Source organism: Alternaria triticimaculans (assembly GCF_023758025.1).
Source record: "Alternaria triticimaculans strain BMP 0046 chromosome Unknown scaffold_34, whole genome shotgun sequence".
Lineage (NCBI taxonomy): Eukaryota > Fungi > Ascomycota > Dothideomycetes > Pleosporales > Pleosporaceae > Alternaria > Alternaria triticimaculans.
Genome location: NW_026055991.1, coordinates 146,177 through 167,678, shown reverse-complemented (window position 1 = coordinate 167,678; position 21,502 = coordinate 146,177). Strand labels below are relative to the sequence as shown.

General features: G+C 53.1%; 4 protein-coding genes across 4 annotated transcripts; 1 reads left to right on the top strand and 3 right to left on the bottom strand.

Annotated features, from left to right (window-relative positions):
• Positions 1-11,328: 11,328 nt before the first annotated feature.
• On the bottom strand, positions 11,329-11,971 carry J4E78_010569 (uncharacterized protein; the record flags this gene model as incomplete). The annotated part of the gene is made up of 3 exons (XM_049371145.1): positions 11,329-11,394; positions 11,448-11,678; positions 11,738-11,971. The coding sequence occupies 3 exons, from the start codon at positions 11,969-11,971 to the stop codon at positions 11,329-11,331; spliced, it is 531 nt and encodes a 176-aa protein (XP_049217183.1).
• Positions 11,972-13,367: 1,396 nt separating this feature from the next.
• Positions 13,368-14,387, bottom strand: J4E78_010568 (uncharacterized protein; the record flags this gene model as incomplete). The annotated part of the gene is made up of 1 exon (XM_049371144.1): positions 13,368-14,387. The coding sequence occupies one exon, from the start codon at positions 14,385-14,387 to the stop codon at positions 13,368-13,370; it is 1,020 nt and encodes a 339-aa protein (XP_049217182.1).
• A 734-nt stretch (positions 14,388-15,121) lies between these two features.
• Positions 15,122-17,275, bottom strand: J4E78_010567 (uncharacterized protein; the record flags this gene model as incomplete). The annotated part of the gene is made up of 4 exons (XM_049371143.1): positions 15,122-16,513; positions 16,566-16,675; positions 16,728-17,010; positions 17,270-17,275. 4 exons carry the CDS (start codon positions 17,273-17,275, stop codon positions 15,122-15,124), a joined length of 1,791 nt encoding a protein of 596 aa, XP_049217181.1.
• Positions 17,276-19,638: 2,363 nt separating this feature from the next.
• Positions 19,639-21,298, top strand: J4E78_010566 (uncharacterized protein; the record flags this gene model as incomplete). Its single annotated transcript, XM_049371142.1, has 3 exons — positions 19,639-19,998; positions 20,284-20,646; positions 20,717-21,298. The coding sequence occupies 3 exons, from the start codon at positions 19,639-19,641 to the stop codon at positions 21,296-21,298; spliced, it is 1,305 nt and encodes a 434-aa protein (XP_049217180.1).
• Positions 21,299-21,502: the final 204 nt, after the last annotated feature.

The following is a 21,502-nucleotide window of genomic DNA, read 5'->3' as shown; positions in this document are numbered from 1 at the left end:
GGAAGCAACCAACACTATCTCAAAACATTTGGTGATCAAATGCAACGAATGACAGTAGGTGTAGTTGGGATGCAGCGCAGGCTGAATTGTAGTAGTGCTGAGAGCACGGTACAACAAATGCAGCCGACGACAGGGAGAGGTGATGAGTGAGAGTGGGACGTACCTGATTGTGCGGGTGAGAAGCACAGAGCAAAGTGTCAGTGTCGATTGTTGTATGGTAGAGGGGAAGTTGAATGATGGTCGACGTTGTTAGACGAGCCAACGGTAACGTGGTAGAGGCGGGCACTGGTATATATCACGACGGGCGCGGGGAGGAGTAGTCAGGACACTTGGACGCCAAGGCGGTCGAGGAGCTATTGACTTGTTCGGGACGGGCAGATGTGAGCGAGGATTCTGCTTTTCAGACGATGCGGCTAAGGCACTGGTGAGATGGTGGACGGAGAGCGCTGGGGCGTCATGCGGCGCTCTGAGCGACTAGCTGGGCCCTGAGCAGCAGAGGGCTAATGTAATCGTTGTCGACGACGCACACAAGCAGCGATGGACCTGGTTAGGTGCCAGATCGTCGGATTCGACAAGTACCCTGTATCACATCGTGGCATGGCGTATGGCGCTCGCCCGGCGCCGACTTGGGACGGCAGAAAAAGCAAGCGTTGCGCCCAGCTCGCATTACCACCCTGGAAACAAGCGTAGTGAAGTGCTCCCCCCTGCGACGCTCCCTGGCCGCCGACAGCGCGCTCGTCCCCGCCGGCGGCCCACCGCTCGCGCGAAATGGTCGCATTCGCTGGGGCCCCTGGCCGTTTCGTTGTCGATTCATGATGGTGCACGCTAGCAGCAAGGCCGGTGGGATTCAGAAGACACCATGGAGACAGTCAAAGATACCCCCACTCGGCGCGATACTTGGACAGCCCCTGCCCACAGTAAAACCAAACATATCGACCGCCGTAGGGTTGAGCAGCAGCCTCAGCCAGCCAGCCTCAGCGGCATCCAGGATGCTCCAGTGGGCTCGACGTGGTCCCCATCATGACAAGCTCTGTGTACCGTCACCCTGGTTCAGGAAGGCCGGACATGCGCCTTGGGCCCTCTGGCGCGCTTGTCGCCCTTGCCTGACAGCCATGATGGACATGTTGGGTTTGCAGTGTCAAGCAACGTGGTCTACATGTCTCCGTGATGCCGTTTCCCCATGGCAAACTGCGCTGAACTGGTGTCTCGAGCAGGCCGGCCGTCGACACGAGGCAGGCCTCTCCAGCGCCGCACGATGCACGTTGCAGTCAGCACTTGGGCGTCGATCAAACGGGTGCTGGTGCTGGGTGCGGACCGGGCGCGAGTAGTGTGATCGTCACCGGCCCTCACATTGGAGGACACGAGGTCGGCGAGGTGCGCTTGGCATCACGACGTCTCCTTTTCGGGCCTGTCGTTCTCCCGAGGCTAGCGCGGTGCACTCACATCGAACTGGGCGTGTTTCTGGTGTTCTATTTTCTGGCGAGTGCGACACACAACCTGTTTCCTGAGGCGTGTGTCTCTGGCCGCGCTGGGGTGGAGTTGAGGGTGAGGGTGTCTGCTGGCGGCCGTTGGTGGGCTGGAGTGATCTGCCGGCGGGACAGTAGCGAAAAGTAGCGAGCCCGCTCAACTGGACCGCCTGCACCAGTGAGCGCCTGCCGTGGCATTTGGAATATTGCCAGCTAGTACAGTAGCCCTCGATTTGCGCTCCAGCCCTTTTCGGCAGCCTCGGAGGCCACTCGTGCACGCTTTGGGATGGGCAAAACCGTTGCTGGCCAAAACACATCGTCACTCTCGCTCCCATTCTATCGTCGCCGAAGTCACCCACTAGGGCGATCGCAACCTGCTGCGGGTATCTTGGTTATACCGTGACGCTATTATCTCGATCGTCCTGCACGCTGCAACGAGACCCTCGAGGCCATGAGTGAGGCTGTCCGTCGCCCAACTTTCTCCATTTATCCCCAGCCCGACGTCGACCTATTACGCCATCGGTGGGGACACTGTACATGTACTCAATCTGATACCGCTGCTGAAGGCTATATCGCGAGTCACCCATGTCGGCGCCGCGCACAATAGAGACAGCCTCGTCCAGACTGCTGCACACCCCACGCGACATGGTTCCAACTCTGTTCCCTCACCCAGCACCAGGGCTTGGTTGCGTTCGGATAGACCGAGGTCTCGCCATTCCTTGTCCGTCGCATGCGGCGCAGGCGTGGCTGATGCATCAGATCCGGGGGTTTCATCGCTCTTACCGTTGGCGGCCTAGCGCGTCCCGGTTGCAAGGCCTAGCGTTCACGGGACGCACAGCATCCGGCCGAGTGGGTGCTTTGTTTCGCTGAGCCTCAGCCGCTTTCTGCTGCACATGCGCTCCAATGCAGCAACCTCGCCGTTCACCCGACGACTTTATTTGTCCAATCTGCCCTTGCCATCCATACGTTCGCTTCAAATCGCCTGCAGGACTCAACGGTCGCCGTCGCCGATCGCTTCCGAGCCCGCAATTTCGACGAACGAATGACAATTCCATGCGTTGCATTTGCAATTCTGCTACATGCACGCAGACGTGTGGCCCGCCGCTGATTCAGCACCCCCGTCTTGACCAGGGTCGTGAGCGATCGTAGGAACAAACTCTCGCCAAACACGCAGGCCTGTCTTTCGCGTTCGGATTCGCGCAACGGCTGTTTGTCTTGAGAGCGCCCTGCCTGAGTCGCCTAATCGCCAAACCATGTACCACCGAATGTCATCCATGACCCTCGACCCCTTCTGTTCCTCGGAGCACCGCGCGGGGTCTTCCGCTTGGTCGATGAAATCTGAAATCCTAGCTCGCTGCCCGTCGTGGTTGGCTGCTTCGTACGTCTGCCGCAGCTATACGCCTGCCCATCCTCAACCATGCCGCGCAGCATCCCGTCCTGTGGGACGAACGGTGGTTCCAACACTGAGGTGTGGCTCCTGCCGTGTTCGCTGCAATGTCTGAGCAGGACAATTTGCAGACACAGCATTTTGCCATGGCTAGCACGCTTTCGTGTCACGTCTTCCATATGACCTCGACCGAAGATGCTCGGCCCTTGGTCTATATCCATGTCGACGCTGCAACTGCTCCCGATGCCAGAGTGCATCCTGTGCAAGAGCGGCATCTTTCCGCGCTACCTTCCGCGCGCCTCGTAACCCTCTTGCGAGTCGCGGAATATTGGATGTCGTCGGCGAAAGTCCCCTAGCCAGGATTGCCCTCTCTCTTGGCCGGCACAAAGAGAGGATGTGCGCGGGTGGAAGGGGATGAAAGACCCACGGATTGGCAAAACCTTCGCAACGTGTTCCCTGCAAGTGACTCTACGCCTCCATCACCAAGCGTCTCGCAACACACGCCGCATAGTGCACCCGATGTGCACCTTACAGCAACGGCGACCGATGTCGACCAAGTTACCATCTTGACATCCTGCGCTGTGCAACTATGTGATCGCCGAGGACGGTTCTAGAGTCAACAGTAGTACGCTCACACCTTGCTTGTCTGACTGCCCCGCCCCCAATATCGTATTGGTAGTGATAAATCGTCATGGACGGCACAATCCGACCAGGGTTTGCGGAAGCACGCACTGCCGTAAACAATTCTCCAGCAAAGGAAGGGGTGCGAGACCCGTGTGGATTTGCATTTCCTCGAATAACTCTCCATAGGATCAGACAGGGATACCCAGCCACGATCTCATAGATCAGATTAACGAATGATCTGCGCTCAGCCAATAGCAAAGCCAGCTCGCTGCGTCAATCTTCTGAAACTCATTACCCACCTTCGACTGTCGTTTGTTCTTCCGTCGTGGCTTGTTCATATCGACCGGGACTCCTATTGGTGGTTGCGCGTACCGCTGTTCCCAAAACAGACTGCGGTTGACGAAACGTCTTCAAATTGAGGTTCGCAGCTCACGGTTATTTGACAGCGGCAGACCAGCGGCCAAACTGATCGACTTGTCCGCGCAGTGGCCCGCTCCAGCCTCACTATACAAGGCACCCACGCATGGATGGCAGCACAGCTCAGCACCTGGCCTACATGCGACTTTTGATTTTACACTCTACGCTGCACTCATGCTTCAGAAGTCTCTGGGGTGGTGGCACTACACCACCGTGCAGTCTTCACGCAGGAGCTCATGCAGCAGATTGTCGTCTCTGACTCGTCATCGACTCCATCTGCACACGTTAGCGCGCTGCTGCGGCGCATCCTCTCGACTGGTCCAAAGCAAGATGCGGCGCCAGCGAGGGAAGGCCGTTTAGCTTAGATCTGAGCGGCCGCCGAATCGGATCGGCATGCCCCACCAAAACCCCTTTCTCCTCGCTCAAAGGGCTGCAAAAGTAAGTAAAACCATATTCTGGTCAGCAATTGCTATCCGAAATCAGCAGCCAAGGTTGTTGGCATCCTGTACGACTCGTCGCTCGGCCCATGCCGACACACACCTTGTTGTTGCCTCTCAACATCTCCATGATTCGCCGGGAATGTGCGTGACTTGCATCACCCGCCCACACGGAAAATAGCACTGGACGGCTGATCATCTGTTTCGGAATTTCACCGTCTGGCGAGACGTTAATGGCGTTGATCACGATGACACCTTACCAAGCCCTTTGGGGATCGTCAATAGACATGATGCGGATGACCTCGCCGAGATACTAGCACTTGGTGATGAATGCGTGTGCACGCAAAATCTTGTACTAGGACCGGCCTGTCGGTCCAGGCACTTGGTTCCGTACTTATTGAATGAACCTATGTCACCGATCCCGCGTTCGGCCGTGGCCATGCAATGCCCGCAGCCGCACCACTACCCGCACAACATGGAGCGGCGCCGAACCCTCGTTGTCAACGCTTGAGAAAGCTTTCTCTTTACTGTACTCCCAAGGCCGGCCATGGTGTCATACTCCTTCCTTTGCTTAAGGTCCATGTGTGCGTGCTATGATCTGCAACACTGATGATCGACCGGATGACCACATCCGGAAGGGGATCCACGACTCGTGAGCCTGCTTGCGTGCTCATGGCGATCAGGGTATAATCTTTGCTTTTTCGTTTTCTGTAGGGCTCGCAGTCAAGGCATTCACTGCACCGCCTCGCCTCACGTTTTCATCCCCTTTCGTGTACTGCCGAATTTCCGAATGCAATCCTTTGCAATGCAACACTGCTGTATCAGTTGCTGCCCTATGCTTCCACAAGGCATTCATCAAACACAGGGCACCACTCACGACGTTCAGGAATGTCAACGGTCGGCCCCGTTCACGTCAGAGGCATGATCTAGCATCAAATGGGATCCTCGTACAGGGATAATCGCTTCACTTTGTTGGCAAGAGCTGGATGAGCGTTCACCGTTTCTTGACAGAGACAGCGCTGCACGTCCCTATAACGTTGAGAATGACAGCGCATCGTGCGAGTAGGATGTACCCACACTCTGCAGAGTTGTCAAGCCGTGTAGAGCCATTCACGGTTTATTGTTGACCGGCATTCCCTCGGATTCGCATCCTTTCACACGATAGCCATAACCCTGGCTGGACAGTACCTGAGGGATTCTCCGGAAGGCAGCGCCGATCTGCATGCAGCACAATGTTGCCTGTTAGCTTATGGTTACCGTTTTCGGATTATCAGCTTATCGTTTTGTTCTCTTGATACGCCGAGCACCAATCATGGAGGCGAGTCGAGCAACTTCGAGGCACTGCAGAATCCTGTTTTGCGGACTCGCTATTCTTTTCGACCATCACTGACTCGTCACGACATCGAACGATAACGAGCAGTGTAGCTTTGGGCTCCAAACCTTCACCGTTGGATACGCGCGCTTGTAGGCATGAGATATTCCGGTGGTTAAGCTGGATATCAGGTTAAGCTGAAATCAGTCATGGGAGCGAATGATGATCGCCTCTGCACAGTGCACAAGAGTTTATTCCTCCGTTTTGCTATTCGCTTGATTCAGCGTTGTATATCGTTTTGATGTCATTCCTCAAGCTGTTCTCCTGGCTGAGGACGGCTGTGTTGTCCTACGTGAGAACGCGGGTACGTCTGACTCTGCTATGCCAGACAATCGATCTATGCACCTTTCTCCAGCGAAGTCTCGCAGCAATTTTACTTTGCTTTCCCTTTTTGGCTTGTTCCTCAGTCTTCCATCAGCCCAAGCTACGGTCTGCGTCTGCTATCACCTGTTCGGTTATCAAGTGCAGCTGCTGTGTGGTTGTAAGACAGCCGACCAGGAATCTGTCACAACATTCACCATCTCTTTTTACACATCACTTCTTCTACTGTGGCGCTGACAATTTCATTAGAATTCTAACCTTACAACTGGAGTACCCCCTACACAACGAATACTATTCCGGACGTGAACCCAGGCATTCACCAGTACTCAGAATAGCCACAGGCTCAGCTCGTCAAGCTCGTCACACCGGTCGATAAGAAGCACCGCCTCGCTTCCATTCTCAACGATGCTGTGGAAACTGCTATCTCACGCATCGCACTTGCTGCATAAGTACCACCTTACGTTGTGCCTTCCACGACACGCGATGTCCGTTCCGAAATCCCGTTAAGGTACCTTGACAGCGCCGAACACCAAGACCCAGGGCCACGGTAAAAGTACGAAGCTTGTCTACATATGGTCATACAATTAACCCTTGCGGTCATGAGTGGCGGAAGAATTGAGACGGATATAGTGAGTTGATGATACACGGCAGTTTAGGGTTGGACGTGGGGTAACGCAATGACGAGGTGCAACTTGCTGATTAAATTGCGCAGTTAAGCGGTGCATGGGCTGCACCTATTCCATCACTACAATTAGGTCGACGGATGCGAACACGCGACTAGGCATCATGGAACAGCTCAGCGAGATGAACACCACACACACAAACAGGGTTGGGGCAAAATACCCCACCGAAAGATGGACAACATTCCTCTATACGAAGCCACGCAGGTTCACTCGCTAAACGTTCAGCTACCCTGCCCTCAGCATCCACGAGCTGCATGTGCACACTTCAGCAGCCATCTTACATGAGCAGCACGGCAATCCCGGTTGGCGAGGGCTATAGCTCAGCCAGCAAGCACATACCCCTCGTGCTCTCTGGTGCCACCCTTCGGAAGCCCGTCAGAAGCTGAACACGAACCCGGGGCCTCGCACCTGGGTCCAACGCCCGGAAGCGCCGCCTACTGTAGCATGCTTCTAGGGAGTTTCTAAAGGGTCGCACGGCGCGCACGCGAACGTCTGACTGCGTTATCGGCTGGCCGCTGCGCAGGTCTCGTCACCTCCTTCAGACGATTCAAGGACCCTCAAGCACGCGAAACCCCTCCCAGCACTGTTTCTCACAACCCCATTGTTTCTCTGTCTCTCTTCCCGCCAGGGTGTCATACTCCTACAGGTGAATGAATCTGTACCTCCCGGTCGCATTTCGCACCATACTCCCCAATCTGTCAGTCGCGCGGGCCGCAGCCGTCCGGAACCAATCTCCAGCGTCATCCACCCGTGGCTTGCAGCTTGTCTTGTCTGACACAAGGACAAGGGCCCTGGCCTCCCCCATGCACCCAACCAAACAACGGCGGGGTTCGGACGCAACCAGGGCACTCAAACCTCACGCATCTAGGCATGCAAGCGAGCAGAGGCCAAAATTGCCCGCCTTAAGCCACGAGGCAGCAAAAGCCGTTGTGCCACGCTAAACTTGATTTATTTATAGCGTTGCGCTGGGCTAACGTGCATTCCTTCCACCCAGGTATCATATCTCACGTCTCGGGAGTCGGAGACGGCAGGTAGATGTGCGTGTAAATCCGCCGGCAATCTTGACGCAGAAGCGCGATATCACATTGCGGCGCGGTTTCCCTTGACTTTGTACAGTTGCCTGCGGGTGTCGCGGTGTTCGCGATAGTGGATAGTGGAGCCCTGTATTAGGCCCGATGCCACCCGTCATCTACGACTTTGCTGTGCATCGCCCGTTTGCAGTAGAAGGCGCGAAATTCTTTGCGTCGCAGATGTGGAGACAATTGCGGCTGATGAAGTAATGTACACGGTATGTCACTCTGAACATGGCCCTTTGTGTAAGTGCTCGCCGGGGCCTTGTACAGTACTGATAATTCTGTACCGTGTGGCTTCGTACCAGGGGAAACTGTCCGACGTTCTTTCCGGCTTGTCGAACAGTCCGAAAGCAGTATCTCATTCATTGCACCGAGGATGTGTTGCTCATACGATACTAATCACAAATATGACAGGGCCTTCCGCTGGTCAAGTCAATAGGTAAACTCACCGCAACCAACCCCACATCGTCATCGTTGAGTAGGCTACGACCAGCCCGTGCACATGGCTGCCCACATCACGATTCTGCAGCTGCATCTCATGTCCTGCAGCCGGTAAGCATCCACGGACCTCCTCCTGGGTATACAATCAATTCTATGACATCCCGACACTTGTTTCTCTTAGTCAACGTATCGGCCGAAGGCCGTGTTTACGCACGAAAGCAGAACGAGGACCCTGCGTCCCATCCCCCTGCTAATATCGCATCGGTCAGATTTCTCGATAGGATAGCTGTAGATGTCTGGGGTAAGTTTGAGGGTGAGTGAGGCGAATGAACAGAGCAAGGGCAAGTCAGCAAGGGGGTGGGCAAAGTGTAAGACCGAGGTACGATATCATTGGGAGAGTAGACGAGAATCATGCCATTGGGTATCATGGTCATCTCAGCGGGTGGTCCCAACAACTTGGTAAGCTAGTTCAACGGGCGCGTAACTGTGACTGGTAGGTTGGTTCGGACAGTTTGCCCTTGCCTTTACATGCAGATTAGGTGCTTTGGGCTGTTGCGTTGCTGCCGTATTTTGATGCGTTTTTTCTTTCTCCCTCTCGATGATGCAGGACCCTAAACCTTTTCGTGTGTCGTGCGTCTGCTTCTAGAACAACCGTCTTAAGCGAAAATGGCCTGTTTTCCAGCCTTAGCCTCGTGCTTTGGGCCTCTACGTCGTCATATTGAGACAAGGCAAAGTTAACAATGGGCGCCTGCAAGCGACAGCGCGTCACAATCCACATTTTCCACGCCCCCAATTCTTGTCGCGAAGCAGAAAATCCTTCAGCCTCCTGCTGCATGTCCGCTTCTTCCGAGTCAGTTGGGCAAGAAGACATGGTCGGTTTGCATCCGCCCGTCCAGCGAACCAAGTCGCGTCCCAACTACCTCATGATCTCCCGCGCCCTGCGCCACACGAATCCTTCCAACAGGGCCAAAACGGTAAAACTAAACATTTTTATCCTGTTTTGTATCCGGATCGTCTTACTTCCGGAATCCTTTAACGAATCCATTGCATCCTCGATTGCTGCTTTGGGTAAGGGCGCCTCGCCAATTTGGTGTTGCACGCAGCGAACGGTTGGTAATGGTGTTTTGTGGAGAGCTGGCATGCTGCTTGTCGGCGGCACCGCACGTATGAGACGTTTGAACTGTTGACGAGAAGCGTAGGAGGTGCTGCAACTGGATTGTTTGGGGTGCAGACTGCGACATTATGGTTGGTGGTAATGAAATGCCGAGCTGGGTTTTTCAGCTCGAACGGTCCACACCTTTTCTCTCTACCTCACGACTCAGCACTACAACCACTCGTCCGGTACTTGCAGGCGACAAACGGCTTGGATGACATGCACTACCTAAACCACTCTTGGCAATACCGCGGTTCCGTGCAACGACGTCCTGAACGGTACCGCGCGGACTGGGCCGCTCCTTCGTGGCAACTTGCTGGGTTGATCACCTTATCCGTCTGGAGATAACCGGGAAACCCTCACCTCGGCACCCAAGCGGGCTGACGGCCATAGTAATCACTCGATTCGAGCATCGCCATGCCGAGCCAGACACTTCGCCGAGGTGGTTTCGCTTCGGGTGGTGATTGAGGCTGCGCTATGATGGGTGTGGACATGCATAAGCGATGGCGATCTCCTGCTTTGAGCGTGTCGCAGTGTTGACGGCGACGGGAATAGAGCAGTACACAGCAAGGCTGAGGTTGGTTGCTGATTGATGTGCTTCGAGGGTTGCGAATAATCAACACAGATCAAGTGTGTGTCACTATCATTCGTGCGTTCAGGCTACAATGTGGGGTACCGTTATTCGTGTAGACGCGGCAGTGATGTTATCGCTATGTATTTCTATTCCAAAGTGATCTCGAATTCTCATAATGAGGGTAGCTATCCCTTCTTATCAACGTAGAAGTGTCTGTTCTCTCACTAAATAGTGATTCCTGATGGATGGATAGAGTCGACGCATAAGCAGATTCCACGACTCTGAAGTAGCCATACAAAAGATACATTGCAAAGAGTCTAAACCTTATCCCTCCTACCTAACCCAATGAGCAGTAGAGTACACAAGACTGCTCGCAGACCTTGATCGGACGACTTGTTGATGCACTGGTCACCAAGTAGTAATATCTCGAGTATGATCATCGAAAGAGGCAGCAAGCGGGTCGTGACAGTGTTAAAGAGAATAAAAGCACGATACATCTGCATCGACTTACCTTGAACGCCATCTATTACATCTGTTCTCCCAAGTGTGCGTCGATGCATTGATTTTGTCGCATCATTACTTTCTCGCTTTCGACTTTGCTTTATCGATCTCAACAGTTTATAATTCTATTTTCCATACAGCTAGAACGATCTCGAATGTTACCTTCTTCGTCGTGGTTCGAAACTGCACCCTTCTGCCCATCACGCTATAGTAGATGCACAGTTTTTACTTCACGCATCGTCCTCGCGATCTATCTCAAACTTGCATAAGGTACATTCTCGTAGCTGGAAGATTTTAGTACTGCACACCAGACAGTCAAGTTCCTCCTCCAATAGCTTTTGTGACGCAGTGAGTTAAAATCCTAAACCTAATAAAACCCTCTAGTGTTGTACTTCGAGCATGTTGAATACTCTTTATCAGTGACTGCGAAATGTGTAGACATCTCTAAGCGGAGTGGCATCTTTACTTATGCTTACTTGTCTACATCTGACATCGACTACTCCTTAGCTTACGTCTAGTACTTCGTACACAGTAGATCTTCGCGGTCAACAGAACCCAATGTCTACTTCAGACTCTCAATTGGCGGATTTGTCTATTTTCGCAACGACACTGCTATTTCGCAACTATTTCGATTCCATCTTCTTCTCTAGTCGCAATGAATCTATCGTTAGCACTGCTTCCTCGAGTGATAGCTCTCATTCATCGAGGCACAAGTTATCAAAGTAAAAAAGTGAATTCGAACTATGTACAGGCGACGTTCGCAAATTGATGTGTACAGTATGAGAAAGGTAAGAAGGTAACTACGTAGCACTCTTATGATCCATAACCATCCATCCCGGGGTCATTTGTAAAGATGACTTCATGATTCAAAAGAATCGTCTATGCGCAGTAAAGGTCGGAGGTAGCGCTGTCGAACTTGCAGTTGGAGGGGGATTGGATGGCAAGCTAGTTGGTATTAGCATACTGATATGAGGAAATATGTCATGGCTGCGACTTACGTTGATGTAGCCACCGTCACCGCGGCTGTAGAAGGAGTTGTCGGGGCCGGACATGAGGAAGCAGTCGTAGTCGGTGTTGAGGACACCAGACTTGAAGCGGACAGAAGAGAGCTCGCGCATCTGGTTGGGCTTGGTGACCTCGTAGCCCTTGTTGTAGCAGACGGCAGCCTCGCCGGGGCCGGCGCGCTTGATCATCTCGGCGACAGTGGCCTGGGTGAAAGCCTCACGGGCCTGAGTAGTGAGAAAGTTAGTCTGAGAACTGGATATGATTTATAGGGGTTGTGGCTTACAGCGTTCCAGTCAATGGCATCCTTAGCGATGTTGAGGGCAGCAGTGCCGGAAACACCGACAATACCAGAGACAACACCTCCGATGATGGCGATGGAGACGGGGTCGACAACGCGCTTGTCGAGCTCAGGAACAGCGGGGGCAGTCCAGTTGGTCTTGTGAGGGTGAGGGTGAGGCCAGGTAGGGACGGCGGCGGCAGTGCCAGCGAGGAGAGCGGTAGCGAGTTGGAACTTCATTTTGAAAGAGGGTTGGTTGGTGATTCAGCGAGTGAAATCGGGTGGATTGTAAGAGGCTGTTGTAGTGATGATTGAAGACTTGATGATCGTGATGAGGACATTGAGGAGTACTTCTCAACCTCTTATATATCCAAAGTCTTGCGCTGATCACCACCCAAGGGGCATATACAGATGTCTTATTCGGGCCATCCTCGTTGCTATCTTGCTAAAGCCTCATGTTTCTGAGACCGCCCGGTGAATTGTTTTCATGTACTCCTTGGCTCCAAGCGTGAGGATACATGCGATGGAGTGTGGCCAAGGAGAGGGATCGTCCGTGTGCCTTGCAGATATGGCGTGAAAACGAGCCATTCGGTGCGATTCCTGAACACGACATCATCAGAGCCTCAATACTCGTCTCCGCTTGTTCGGCGGCACTCATGGGGCTTGCCCGGTTCTAAGCGTGAAGACGCACGCATGAGGCTGATTAGTGAGGTACCTAGGTAGCTTGGCTAAGGAGGTTGCCGTTGCGCAGGCAGACATACTCAACCTTGGAAGGATCGTATGTGATGCGAGTCCCTGTAGGGAACCAGTTTCAGAATGCGTTCCTTGCCTATATTGTTTCCCGGGTACTCATCAACACGTTCTCATCGTTCAGGCGCACCGTGGTGTCTGTTCACTGGAGATAGATTACTTCGCAGCCGTTTCCCGTGCCGCAGTGACCGCTTGGGACCGCTTAGATTCCCGATCGCGATCCGTGGGAGCTGGGACGTCGTACCCCAGAGGACAGGTTACGCGGGTAACTTACTCAAGCAAGCCGTGGATTGCGCACTGTTCTTGGCATAAGCTTACGGAGGATGCCGAATGCCCGTGACTAACTATTCCTGGTTGGGATCAGCTCCGAAAATTGAGCCGCATTCCATCTTCGAAGATCATTATACTGAAGCATCATGCTACTGCAGAGGTATGCCAGCCTTCGTACCGGCTTCAAGCCGACTAAGCGCTCGAAATCGTTTGGATGTTTGTTAGCATAGTTGTTATCGTTCTTAGCACGATCCGTATGATTATCACAATCACAAGAAACACGCCGTTTATCCTGAAACGACCATGATCTTCTCTTGGCCTATTTCCTAGCCATGTTAGCGCGTTTATTTGGTGATGCTATCGCGAATTCACGTGTTGAAGAAGTCAGCCTGACCAGATATCTCCGCATGTTTTTTCTTCAGATAAATTAAGCTACGTAGAACCAAGCCGGCAAATCGTATTAAGTTTCACCGGCGACCTGGTCGCTGTCAACTTGATACAAGACGATGACGTAGTACCCGAGACCCTGTGCTATAATCGAGCAACCAATGCCAACCATTGGTCTGACAGCTCACACGTGGATGCCTCTGAGAGACCGACAGTAACCATCCACACGTTACCTCCCAGACCACTCTCTCCGCATCTTCTCGAACCCCTTTACAAGCCCCTGTCCTCCTGTACCCACAGGAATCTCACCTACCTCAAGTCTCCTCGAGAATTCCATTCGCTGCGCAGCTTCAAGATTAGTGTCAAGGATATCTGTACCTTCTGCGGCATCTTGCCACTGTTTCACCGTAACGCTACGAGTATTTTTCCGGCTCTGCTCAAGAAGAACTTTGACTTGATCAAGCTGCCTGATGAACTGCTTCAGAGTTTTGATGGCAACGTCGTTCATGGCGACTTCGGCTTGGTACTTTGCATCTTGCTGGCGCTTCTTGAAGAGTTCAACATGGAAGCGATCATCGAATTGGGGCCTGGGCAATGTATGCATTCGTTCTTTTCGAGACATTGTTGATTGTGAAGCGTGACAGCTTGTTTCTCGCGATGGCGGTGCACCAGAGCCTGATGTTCGCCTTACCTTCTCGGCTTCTGCTTTTGGTTTCCCGATGTGGGCAGCGAGCGCGACGTAGTCTACATGCGGCACGCCCTCAACCCATTTCGCGGATGGAAGACCCTCCCCGTAGGGAAGACGCGCTGCGAGGTCAAGATATTGCACGCTCCTGGGCAAGTTGACTCGCGGCCAATGTTTCTCGCAGTACTCCACGCGTGCCTCGTTGTTGGAATACGGGTCTTCTTTCGGCCACCCCACTCGTGGCCAAAGCTTCTCTTGCAGGTCCCTTACCGCCGTAAGGTTTAAGTTCGGAACGGCTTGTGGCCGATGCGCTTGCCGGTACCGCTTCGCCTTGTAGTTTGCCAGCGCTATCATGTTCAAGTAGGGAACTTCCTTCGGCCACTTCTCTTTGTGATGAGGCTTTTGATAAATGGCGCGCAACTTGCCAGGAGATTTCTCAAATAGCTGATCCCAGTCTTCCGGTGTGACAGAGTCTCGGTCCGCAGTGTGTTGGCGTCTTAGAACGCGAGACTGCTTCCAGAGTTGACTGACAGCGACTTTCCACGCACGGACTCTGCGCCGCATTATCAGTACCTTGAGGTCATGTGCGCGTTGGGCCTTCCGCTTTGCGACCGAAACCTTAATGCGATGTAGGCGGTTCCTATGTTGCTGTAGCCGGCTGGGCCATCTTGAGACAATGCTATTTAGCCTATGCTGTAGGAGGAGATGCTTGAAGCTGACGCGATTCCAGCGCGTGTAGTGTTCGGATCCACAGCCCATGCTTGAGTACTCGGTTGTATTGATGGTAGCGGAACTTGGCTAGCTACCTAGGTAGTGTTGCCGACAGTTGAAAGGGGCTTGGAAGAGCGTGACGAGTGGGTGATGTAGAGCGCGAGGGTGATGTTGCGGTGGAGGGAAGCACAAGTATATACTAGAGGAATCTGGTTAGCCAGGCGGCAAGAGACGCAAGTGAAAAACTTGCCATAGATGAACGACTGTCGCTCTTCCAATACCAGAGTGTTCTGCATCGCCCATCGCGAGTTCAGTGAAGGTGGTGGCAGTACATGTAAGCGACATGCTTCTGATGGAGAGAAGGTAAGAAGATGCTTCCTAGGTATGTCCACTGAGCGCGAAAACCTCCCTACCATTACCAGAGCAGTTGTTGAATGACGTCATGTATCAGGCAAAATAGTCACTCTGTAGAAAGTGGGAGATGAAACGATGCTGATGATAGAAAGCAATCTGTGTACTGCCACGGCTCTTGTTTACTAGCCCTTTCCATTCTCCTCCGAAAGAAAGAGCTACTATGTATACTTAACTTACTGCCACGAGCTGCTCAGACTAGCGCTCGCTTGGCATTTGGGTACGGTGTAGCTTCTGTTCGGGTCACTCTCCCAAGTGACTGTTCCGCCACTGCTGATCTTCACGAACTTGTACTGAATTGATGAACCAGCCGCGAATGGGATTGTAATGGTCCAGACGGGGTTGCTAGAGGTGTAGCTGTTTGCCGAAAGAGTGAGACCATTAGCTGGCGTCCAGTTGCCGAGCTGCGCGGTGTTACCGGTGATTTTGATTGTGTCACCAGGAACGGTGGTGATGCGGTGTGTGAAAGAGACCGAGACAGTTGTCGGGCATGCGGTCGATGTAGCAGTGGCAGTCTTTGTGGTAAGGGTGGTACCAGTGGTGGGCGTAGCGGAGCCAGCAGTAAGGACGATGGGCTCACCATTGCTGACGGTTACACAGATCCTACCGCTGCCGTCGGCGGTCACCGCGGCTCCGTTTCCGTAGACGTTTGTCCATTTTCCGTTGGCCTTTTGGGTGTTGAAGCAATGCTGCTGGTTGGAAGTGCTTCCGGCATTCGTAGTAAGAACGATAAGGTTACCGCCTGCACGGCTCCAGGCGTAGGCGTTGTCCGCTACATACAAGTGAACATGGTCATCAGCGGCAAGACCTCCTGCAGACTTCCTCGCGGCAGTCAACTTCTTGATGGCCTGGTAGAGGTTCGCGTTGGTGTTGAAGCCGCTTCGCCATAGGTCCTCTCGGTTGGCTGGGTCGTCACCGCCAGCGTATCCTTGTTCGGTACCGTAGTAGAGGATGGGAATACCTCGTGCAAGGATGACGTAAGCCAGGGCGTTCTTGAGCAGGGTCTGATCGTTCTTCACGTTGAGCCAGCGCTTGTTGTCGTGGTTGTCCAAGAAGGTACCGAGAGCAGATGGGTCGGGGAAGGTGTTGCTGACGGTGTTCATCATGTCTACGAGCGCCTGGGATGAGCCCTTCTGTTGGTAGAAGTTGTTCATGGGGTAGTAGACCGCGTAGTTCAGAAGACCAGGCATGAGCTTGGCGTACTCGGCAAGGTAAGTTGGGCTGCCATCGAACACTTCGCCGATGCTGTAAACTCCCGTCGCAGAAGAGAATCCGGGCCAGAAGTCTTTCTCGACGTGCTTGACGGTATCGATGCGAACGCCATCGAAGCTGTACTCCTTGACGAGCCAAGAAACCCAAGTGTTCATGACGCTGCGGATCTCGGACGATTGAGTGTTGAGGTCAGGGAGACCAGCAATCTGGCACTGCTCGACGCTACCTTGGTTGCTGTAGTTGATGTCGCAGGCGGAATGGTATGAAGAAGCTTGGTTCAGTGGCGAAGGGCGGTTGTTCGTGATCGCACCTGGTCCCATGTGGTTGGCAACGACATCGACCATGACATAGACGCCCTGTACCGGATTAGTGGATGTATAAATTTAATGTTGCCTGACTTAGTCGTACCTTTGCATGAGCGGTGCTAACTAGGCTCTTCAGATCGGCAGCAGTACCGTAGTTTGAGTTGATGGCATACAGGTCCTCAGCCCAGTAGCCATGGTATCCAGCAGCCTTGTCTACGATTGTTGTTAATACACATAAAGTCCAATGTTGACGAGCGAACCGTACTTGAAACGACCGGAGTGATCCAGATGGCATCGAATCCTAGGCCCTTGATGTAGTCGATCTTGGACTCAAGTCCCTTGAAAGTTCCGCCACAGTAGTTGCCAAGGTTGCTGCATGATGCGCCTCCAGTGTCGCTGCTGCTGCGAGCAACACGGTCAGTGAGAACGAAGTAGATGCTGCGAGACTTCCAGGCGCTCGTGTCGGCCGCTGAAACGAGGGAAGTGAAGCCCAAGAGAGCAGTGGTGATGAGGTTGGAGAACAACATCTTGATCAGCTCGATGCTTTTCTGAGCGGATGCTTGAAGTTGCGAGGCTGTGATGCTTTCGCTTTGGATGAGGTCGGCCGCTGGATTTATAGACGTGCCACGCGTGGGTATCACAAGGCCACCCAATGTCCCTCAGGCTACCCCACAAAGTTGCCTTAATCCCGAGCAAGGCTTACACGACCTCGTGGTAGACTTCTGCGCCTCTCTGCGGTAGTCGAAGATACTAAGAAGCCGAAGTATGGTTAGAAGCCGCACAGAGAACGATGGTGATGCTCCGGACCGTCATGAATCCACTGAAAGAAGTGTACCTGGGCGATCATAGTACTCGTGGCGATCTCTCGGACCGAGTTGGAGGCGTCCAGTGTGCCTCGTGGACGTTTGAAACACATCGGTGGGGTACAGAAAACGGTCAAGGGCCCCGATCAGGAAGCTGCGGAATACTAGACCTCCGACTTTGCCATGGACGCAGTAGTATTGGCCGCTGCACTTGTTTGGCGTATTGGCTCTAGGGCAGACTAGAGGGTGGGAAGGCTCAGGGGAAATGAAGGAAGTCGCAGGGTCGAAATGAGGGTGGCGGCGTAAGCGAGCTGATGTGCCTCGGGATTGCGGCTTAGCGTCACCATCACGATCCGCCGTCCCCGCATTCCGGTACTTTAGTACCGCCCAAGTCAATTAAGGTGCGGGCCGGACAGCGTTCTGAGGTCTTCTGACCGTTCTGCATATGCGTCAGCGCGTCCTCTGTTTGCTGATGCGCATTGTTACCGACAGCGACCCAATGAATGCGAGGCCGCATTCACGACCACGACTAAGACGGCAAGTCTCCGAAGAGCGCTAGACGCTTCCATTAGGGCAAGTACAGATGGCGGACGCCCTCCGAATTCTAGTCGACGAGCTAGAAGAGAATCCTCGGGTTTGGGGATTTCCACGAATCCACGTGTTGAAAGGAGATTTTTCAGAGTCTGGAGCCGAACACGACCACAGCCGACATGACGCGAAGACGTTTCCGGGGTGCAGGATTTGAACGATGGCGCAGATATCGACCTCGCATCAAGAGCCTTGCAAAATGCACTCACCGAAAGTTTACATGCCGAGGTGCTGCTTGGAGTATGAGCCGACATCAACCCAATGGAAGCAAAGCATGCTTGACATGCATGTGGAAGATCACGATAACCGCGGGTAGGAAGGAAGATTCTCTTGTTCGTGAAGTGGTCATCGGAATCGCTGATGGTGTGCGAATGTCACACGCGCACTCCTCTCGACCATGGCACTCCTCATAGTCGAAATGCATACGACTAGACGTGAAGTCGCTTCAAGGCGTGTCGTCTTGCTTCTCCGTCTGCTCTCTACCTAGGTAGTTGGCGCTCGGGATCTACGGCATCATTGTTGCAGCGCTTCAGAAAAGTGACTTCAGCAGTGACTACTAAGAATAACCATATCGCATCAACAAACCTGTATAGTGGCCTGCGAGATCTGGCTGGGTCACGCTCAGCGTTCTACTCTGCTGGACAATGTCTTTGTTGTCGAAAATATGGAGGTAGTTCGACAAAGCCATGCGTTCCGACGATTGTCCTCTTTGTGGACCAAGCTGTATAACATGGACGATCCTTAGTCTGTCGCGTGTCTTGTTTCCTAAAGTCACATCATCACCGACAGTGATCAAAGAACGATCGCCCGCATCTCAAAGTTTCCCTTACGCTTCATGGCTTATGCACACCGCACGAGGGCTGGAGCTCGACACACTGGCTACAATCTGCGCGGTATCCCGATACCGGCAGCAGTGGTGCCAGCGGCACCAGCGGCACCACATCCAAGACAAGTAGTCAAGAATACTGTAGCTAGACGAATTCGGAACGAATGGCTTATCACGCGGCAAAACAGGAGAAGCAGAGGCTTGGGGCGAAATGGTAACACCTGTTTTCGCCTGAGCGGTTTGCAAGCGCTATTGCATCTGCCAAAGTTCCTCCAGTGGATCATCTCACACAACAGTACGCAAGGTAGTACGACTGTTTTCCCTTGTCGTCCTATTGCCGCTATTCAAGCACAACTAGCACAGGGCTTGACGCTGGGTAAAAGCGATACTTTGGAGAAAAAGAAAGACGAAGAACAATCAGAAGATCTAGAAGACTGCCCCGCTTGCGCAGTCAAGGCTCTAGCGCAATTTTATTGGGGTAATCAAAATCTCAATGCTGCTGGCTATCCCAAGCCACTGCGCCATAACCATGCACTGCTAGATGCGGTGCACGATGTAGACGACGTATTGCGTATGTATACGCCTGGAGCGGGTACAGGTGACGCGCAACAAGATCCAGAAGAAATGCAAACGCGATTACTAACGGCATGCCTTGAGTCTGTCGATCACACGTAAGGTGCCCGGAAGAAACTAGCCCGGCTTGTGCTAACAAACGTAGGCTCGCAGTTAATACCGAATGGAGAACTCGCTATGAAGCACTCTTCATTCTTCAGCTCGATATGAACCGAACTTGTGCATGCGGTGCTGCCCGGACGTTGCCTGCAGGTACCAACGTTGACGGTGTCGGGTTCAATAATGTCGCCATTCTCCCCCCGGGTAGCAGAGATAGCGTCACAGATGCCATGAATCGACACTTCACACCATCGCCTTTGGGCAATCTCCCTTGCGGTACCTGTAACATGTCACAGCCGTTCACTGAATCTATACACATCGAAGGATCGCCCGAGTACCTCCGCATCAAACTCAGTATTGTCCACCGAGGCAACAAGAACAATAACCCTGTAGTCCTCAACGAATATCTGGATCTCGCTCAATACCAAGCCGTCGGCGGCAATCCACCGTCGCTCAAGTATCGACTGAGCAGTGTGCTGTCTCACTTCGGACGACATCTTAATTCCGGACATTGGGTAGCGAGCGCACGTGGTCCTGATCACGTCTTCTACATCAATGATGCTACGGTTATCCAGCAAGACGCACCCTCGCGGTTGAGAGCTAACCCACAAATGAAATCGCAAGCTGTTGTTTTGATGTACAGACGAGTACATACTAGGTAGTGTCTAAGTGAATGCTGTATTCGGTAAGCCCGGAAGGTCGGTAAGTTGACGTTCTCTACTTCTCGCGATCTGCCAGTAGTTTTCTCAATCCAATAATAGTGATAGCTCTAACTCAGACGTCCGGAACTCATTCGATTTTCTTCTCACTTACCAATGCCCCGCTGTAAAACATCACATTGAGGCTAGCCGGGACGACCCGTCCATACGCGTCTGTCTCCTTCCCTGAACGATATCTCTGCCACGTGCTTACGTCATAGCTCACTGTGACAGGCAACTGTGAGTGCCAAGCCCAGACTTTCCGTTTGTATCTACCTAGAGTTCCCCGCCTTCCTCACTTCCAACCCTTCAAGTGCTCTTCGATTAATTCCGAGCGCAAGGCTGAACGCAGCCATGATGACTACATTTCACCTCTTCTCCAACCTGCCCGCCGAACTGCGCTTTCGTATCTGGCACGTCGCACTCGAGGACGACTACACCGACTTGAAGGGACGCCATCGCATTATCGAGCTACACAACTACAAAGCCGGCCCCCAGGTGGGCGTCGCTGTGTCTCGCCGTTACCCTACTCTTTTCGAGGTCAGCCGCGAAGCACGATGTGAAGCTGCTAAAGCCGGCGGCGGAGAGTGGACTACTGTACGTGTTTTCCCCAGTATTAGTAACTTGTTTGGGAAGTTGACGCGCTGACATCCTCGTCAATGTGTAGGTGAAGGCACGATTCGACGGCAGACAGGAGCCAGGCCATACCACCAGCTTCAAGATTTACATCAACTTTTCACACGATGTAGTTCTCCTCTCAGATCGAGCCATCTCCCAGCAAGCGCCTGTGGCTATACTCAAAGTTTACTACACGAGTCCTGAAGCTACCAAAGTACTAGTCTTAATGACTCTACTACCGAACGACGTCATCAAGAAACTCGCGCACCTCATGCTTACCACAACCGGAGTACGTTACCAGGGCGAGCGTCTCGAGAACTTCTCTTCACTCGAACGTCTTCATCTCTACGCCCGCTATGGCATGTATGACGTCATGTCCCCAATTAGGCAGCACATATCGAAAGCATGGAGGCTCTTGGGCTCAGAAGCACCACGCGTGTCGTGCTTCCCCCCCTGCCGTTCTACCACCGGCGGCTCCGTTGATGACCGGGACACTATGACTTGGGTCTCAGATTCTGGCGTCATGGATATCGAGAGTGACGGTATTCGCAGGGTCGAGTGGGGACTGAGGAAGGACTTGTGGGTTCCGAGGGCGAAGAAAGGAGGGCGCACTCTGCAAAAGATTGGCTAAGGAGTGTAGAAGGTGGGCATGTCTTGTATGCGAAGCGCATCGGGCTGCAGAACTATATGGCGGAACTCAAAAGGAACAAAGGTTTCACCTTACCCATTGAGCAGGACAGTCAGATCAACGAAGCAGATAGCAGCACCACCAAGGAACTCAATGTATGTAACACATGAAAAAGCAGACAATTAAGGATAACAATAAATTCTGCTC